The sequence below is a fragment of the Penaeus vannamei genome, chromosome 19 (genome assembly GCF_042767895.1).
Source record: "Penaeus vannamei isolate JL-2024 chromosome 19, ASM4276789v1, whole genome shotgun sequence".
Classification (NCBI taxonomy): domain Eukaryota; kingdom Metazoa; phylum Arthropoda; class Malacostraca; order Decapoda; family Penaeidae; genus Penaeus; species Penaeus vannamei.
The window spans coordinates 19,329,848-19,334,847 of NC_091567.1; the positions used below are offsets into that span (position 1 = coordinate 19,329,848).

A 5,000-nucleotide genomic window follows, 5' to 3' on the forward strand; every position below is an offset into this window, starting at 1 on the left:
CTTGTTGCAATTTTGCATACAGCATTTGAGAATGACATTTCACATAGTTATGAATCTGTGAAGGTCTAAAAAAAACAAAAAAACTAAATACCAATATCAGAAAAAAAGAAATGACAAAGTTTTATGATGAAACATTTTGAAAGATTATACTTCACAACAGATTTTTGTACATTTACATGAGAAATATGCTTTTCAATGAGACTCCCTGGATGAATGGGTTTGTATGTGTACCAAGTATGAAGCACAAATGTAAGAAAAAAAAAAAAAAAAAAAAAAAAAAATTCAACAGCTTCAATAATTCCCACCATCCATCTACTTCACACATATAATTCTCAAAATTGAACCATGTTGTATTCAAGCTAGGCCTATATAACTATAAAGATTTTGTACTGATATTGCCTTTCATAGTTCACCATTTCTTTACAAACAAATTTCCTAAAGAAAGAATGTAATAATTAACAAAATAAAATAATACTATTTTCTGGTTTAAGATTAGTTGTCTCTATTACTTTATGCATTTAATAAACATTTCAAACAAGAATATCTACTTTAAGGGGACTATCCCTAAATGGGGTGGGGGGCCAATTATGGGGTTGGGGGGGGTCATACAAATAATACTGATAAATATTTCTAAAAAATAAACGGTCCTAAGGATTTTCTTGATGTTTGGAAAAATGATGTATTTTAATATTCTGCATCTTTTGATTCCAAATTTATGGGGGTTCCCACATGGCGGGCGATGGCCACCGCAAAACATTTTTTTAGATTTTTTTTTTCTTTTTTCATGTCTCTGCAGATGATTCCATGTTCTAGAGGACTATGAATTATGTCATGAAAAAAAATGGGAATGAACATCAATGAATTCCTAAGACAACTACATATCTTTTCTTGGAAATTTGATTTAGTTTCCTCAGAAAAAAAATTTAAAAATAAAAACAATTTTCACCTTTTTTTTTATTTACAAAAATTCATATATAAAAAAAGTAAGCAAGCAACATTTCAAAAATCTGATTCATAGTTGTCTGTGCATTTTCACAAGGTTTCCAAATATATCCAAAATTTTAATCAGATAAAAACTCTGGGGCAAGGAATCTTTCATAGCTAAAAAAAAAAAAAAAAAAAAAAAAAGAAAGAAAGAAATACAAGCAAACAAGAAGTTGGATAATCAAAGATCATTTTTAATATTTTTTTCATTTATGGATCTTTACCATTTCATTACTGTACAAACTACTACTATTTCTCTTTCAAACACACTTTGTTAGTCAAAGATATGATCCTTAGTCTCCGAGGTATAAAAACAAATAAACAAATGACAAGGGGCAAATTGAGACCCAAGACAATATGACCATTATATAAAATCGGATTTTTCGTGCTTATACCTCTTTTATTATTGTTTTCTTGTGTATACATTTGTTTACATGTGTATACGCATGTAAATAATTGTAAAGATACATGTTCGTGCACATGTATATGCGCATATGCACATATACCCATTAGATCCATAGTTATTTATTTCTTTTATTTATTTTTTTTTTATTCCAGTCTACTCTTCTCCTAAATTGTCTAACCACACTATTCCCCCTTGAAACAAGTGATACACATTTAGTCACGAGCAGAGTACTTGTTATGGAGGAACAATGAATTGTTTAGTGTTCGTTACAAATAACATTCAGAAAACGTTGATATATAAAAAATATTTTGAAATACAAATCGCTTCTATTTGCTTATCGCGGATGCTTCATTTTGTGATGCAACAATAGGTATCACATACATGTAGGCCTATCTTAGGAGTTTACACAAATTAATTATATAATTATACTGTCTTTACCTTTATTTTTTTCATAAAAAGTATTTATAATGACATAGTGATGTTTAATTGATTATTTAGTGTCAAATGAAAGTGCATACTTAACATTATTGCAATCAGAAAAGTCTAAAGTGGTGGTGACACTTGGAACTTTTACGGCTGGGTCCCTGTGAGATGGACTTGACGCTGCTGAGCGCCCAGTCCGTGAAAATATCATTTGTTGCAAGGTTATTTTTAGAGATACAGACTTGTAACTGCTCATGTATTATCACTGAACCCTAAACATACTTGAATGATGAATTTGTCAACATTGAATTATATCTACTATATTTTATGGGAAAGAAATGTGAAAAGTCACAATTTTTTTTTTTTTTTTTTTTTTTTTATATCATGAATCTTTCACTTGGAGATAAAACTGTTATAATAGTATACTTTTATCTTCATGTGATCCATTTCAATAGGTAATGTCATTATACAATGCATCATTTTCGCTCCTGTACAGGGAGTGTGTGGAAAGGTGAAAATCGCTGACACAGCAGTAATGGGACTCGGGGTTCTGGCCTCACGTGCTGCCAAAATTTTTCGTTGCTGGAGTTTATATTCATGTGGGTAATTCTACTCTCATTTACGAATATGAAACTGACCATAACTCATTTTCAAACACTCCAACCCAAAATCCCCACCACCACCAGGGACGGTCCCCTTAATATTATTATTATTATTATTATTATTATTATTATTATTATTATTATTATCATTATTATTATATAAAAAAAAAAATCAGAATCAAAATCAAAATATTATCCTAACTGAAAACAATAACTCTGACTGACATGGTAATAACCTAATTTACACTAAATCAGCTTTTTTTAATTATATAATTAGACTTACTGAAAAAAAAAAAAAAAACTTTGGCAAGTCTATTTCTAATGGTCTCTTCTCAGTTTTTCGTTTACATAAGCTTCTGTACCATTCTGCATTCATAATTCTCCTGTCCCTCTAAATTGGTATGTTGCTTTCGCTAGAGCATCAGAGTGAGCAGGGTATATTGAGGCTTGATTTTTGAATTTCGAAAAAAAAAAAACTAAAAGGTGGTCAACTATGACAACCAGTCCCCCTCCACAAAAAATATAAGGGCATCAAATTGCCTTGCAGAGGACAGATTTAAAACAAGAACATCTATATAAATCAGGGAAAATCTATGGCTTGTATATGATACAGCAGATGGTTAAAACAAAGATAAAATTTTTCAACTTTTGGGGGGCTCCTGCCTCCTATGGGATGAAGCACAATTATATACTCTTTTTCAGATGAAATGACTGGAGCAATGTAGGCATTTTCGGGACGGTCACTTTAAGTGGGAGGAGTGCGGTTGAGCAGGAATGGGTTTACCAATGAAGTCAACCAGGGTAGATATTGTATGGGCTTGGGACTCAGATGTAACTGTGACAAGGTGTGAATGATTGGGATGGCTGAGAAAGGAGACTTTGCCTACTTGTATTTGGAGGCATTGTTAGAAAAGTAGGGTGTTGTCAGAGTACAGGGCTGTAGGGGGAACCACAAAAAATTTATCCCACTTAGATGGGGCTAACAGAGTACTCAAAAGGTTGTAGGGGTGGGAATAGTAGAAAGGCAAGGACGGGAGGAAGAGGAAGTGGTGTGGAGTGTTCTTATGCTGTGATGGAGAAAGCAATAAAGTTGATGAGCTGTAGTATGGGATAAGGATGTTTGAAATGCAGACAATTGTGCAGGAGATGGTGTCAAGGATATTGGGGATGAGAAAAGGGTGTCTTTTGGAAGTTGAGTTACCCTACTGGGTGATTTAGAATGGGCTAAGTTGACGGCAAGTGTCAACAAAGAGGGTGTAATAGCAGTGGTCAGGAGCTGTGATCAAAGGAGAGTCAGGGGTCGGTAAACCTGGGGAGTTCGATATAGGGAGGCTATTTGGTAAAAGGACAGCCTCAATGCCCCTAATAAGAGTATAAAAATTTCATTACTAGCCATGGTAAGCATGGGGAAGATAAAAGGTCTATCCCTCAGAGTCTCCATGAGGGTTATGGATAAACAATTAACCAAGGGAATATTGTGCCGATAGCTCCCCGAGACCCTTCATGACTGACAGCCTTTAATCTTTTCAACATGGTTCTCCCACCTTAAGAATTAGACAGGAGAAGTTAGGGTGATAAGGAAAAAGAAAGAGAAAGAAAAGACCATACAAAATTAGTTCAGCTGAGGGCTAATGTAGAGGTGATCCCCTAAGTTAGGCCTAAGTCTCTGTCTCCTAAGCACATTCCCTATGACAATAACGGGCAAGGGATTGTTTTCTCGATTTTTTTCATTAGACTGGACAGATTATAGTTCTAAAGGTATTGGATGTTGGATGAAAGTCTTGCCAATTCTGGCCTGGATCTGCCATCTTCAGGAAGTCTGTTCACCCTGGAGTCAAGAGTAGTCATCATATTTACACCAAATCTCAAGTGTACTCTGGATGTTCAGCAAGTACGTATCTGTACGCAATCTGTGCAGTTGTCATAAGTTACAAATAAGTACAATGCACAGCCTGATCACAGGCAATACATTGACATTCCCTATGAGTTTGTTGAGCATGCGTTGTACCTGTGCAGTAATACCCTATGAATACGTCCAATATATGTAGATCATAGCTCGTGATAGGAACAAACATAGTGTACTTGTACCATACTCGACTGATGTTGGACTGATGCATTGTGTATTTATAACCTGCGCAACAGTGTATGCTGTATAGTTTTGGGCAAGCCCAAAACTATCTGGCATACTGGGTTGTACTGTACAACTGCATATGAAAGAAATATGAATATGCTGCTCATATGGAATTAGCATTAACAGAAATGTGACACAGCCGTAAGGGGATTGTCCTAAGTAAGACAGGTCCACCTGGTCAAAACTGAATTAAGGATAGTTTTGTACTCATACTACCCTAAATATTTTACATTCTGAAAATTCAGAAATATAAAGTGATACCTTGCCCTAAACTATGCAAGAATTACTAAGTGTTGCATTATCTAAACTTACTGGGGCAGTTGTGTCAGCTGTAGCATTGTTTGACGCTGTGGGTGCTGGAACAGCTTGATTTGGACCTGCTGCCTTGACTGTTGTGGCAGTAGGTGTGGCAGTAGACTGTGGGGTGGGTGCTGGGGCTGCCGCTGTTGCTGCA

General features: G+C 35.1%; 1 protein-coding gene across 2 annotated transcripts in view; it reads right to left on the reverse strand.

Annotated features, from left to right (window-relative positions):
• Taf12 (TATA-box binding protein associated factor 12) overlaps positions 1–5,000 on the reverse strand; it is a 28,482-nt gene that overhangs the window by 3,039 nt on the left and 20,443 nt on the right. For both annotated transcript variants that reach the window (XM_027361311.2, XM_070134068.1), the window contains exon 4: positions 4,859–5,000. This exon is cut by the window's right edge and continues 98 nt beyond it. In XM_027361311.2, coding sequence (XP_027217112.1) covers positions 4,859–5,000 — 142 coding nt within the window. The remainder of the gene's footprint in view (positions 1–4,858) is intronic.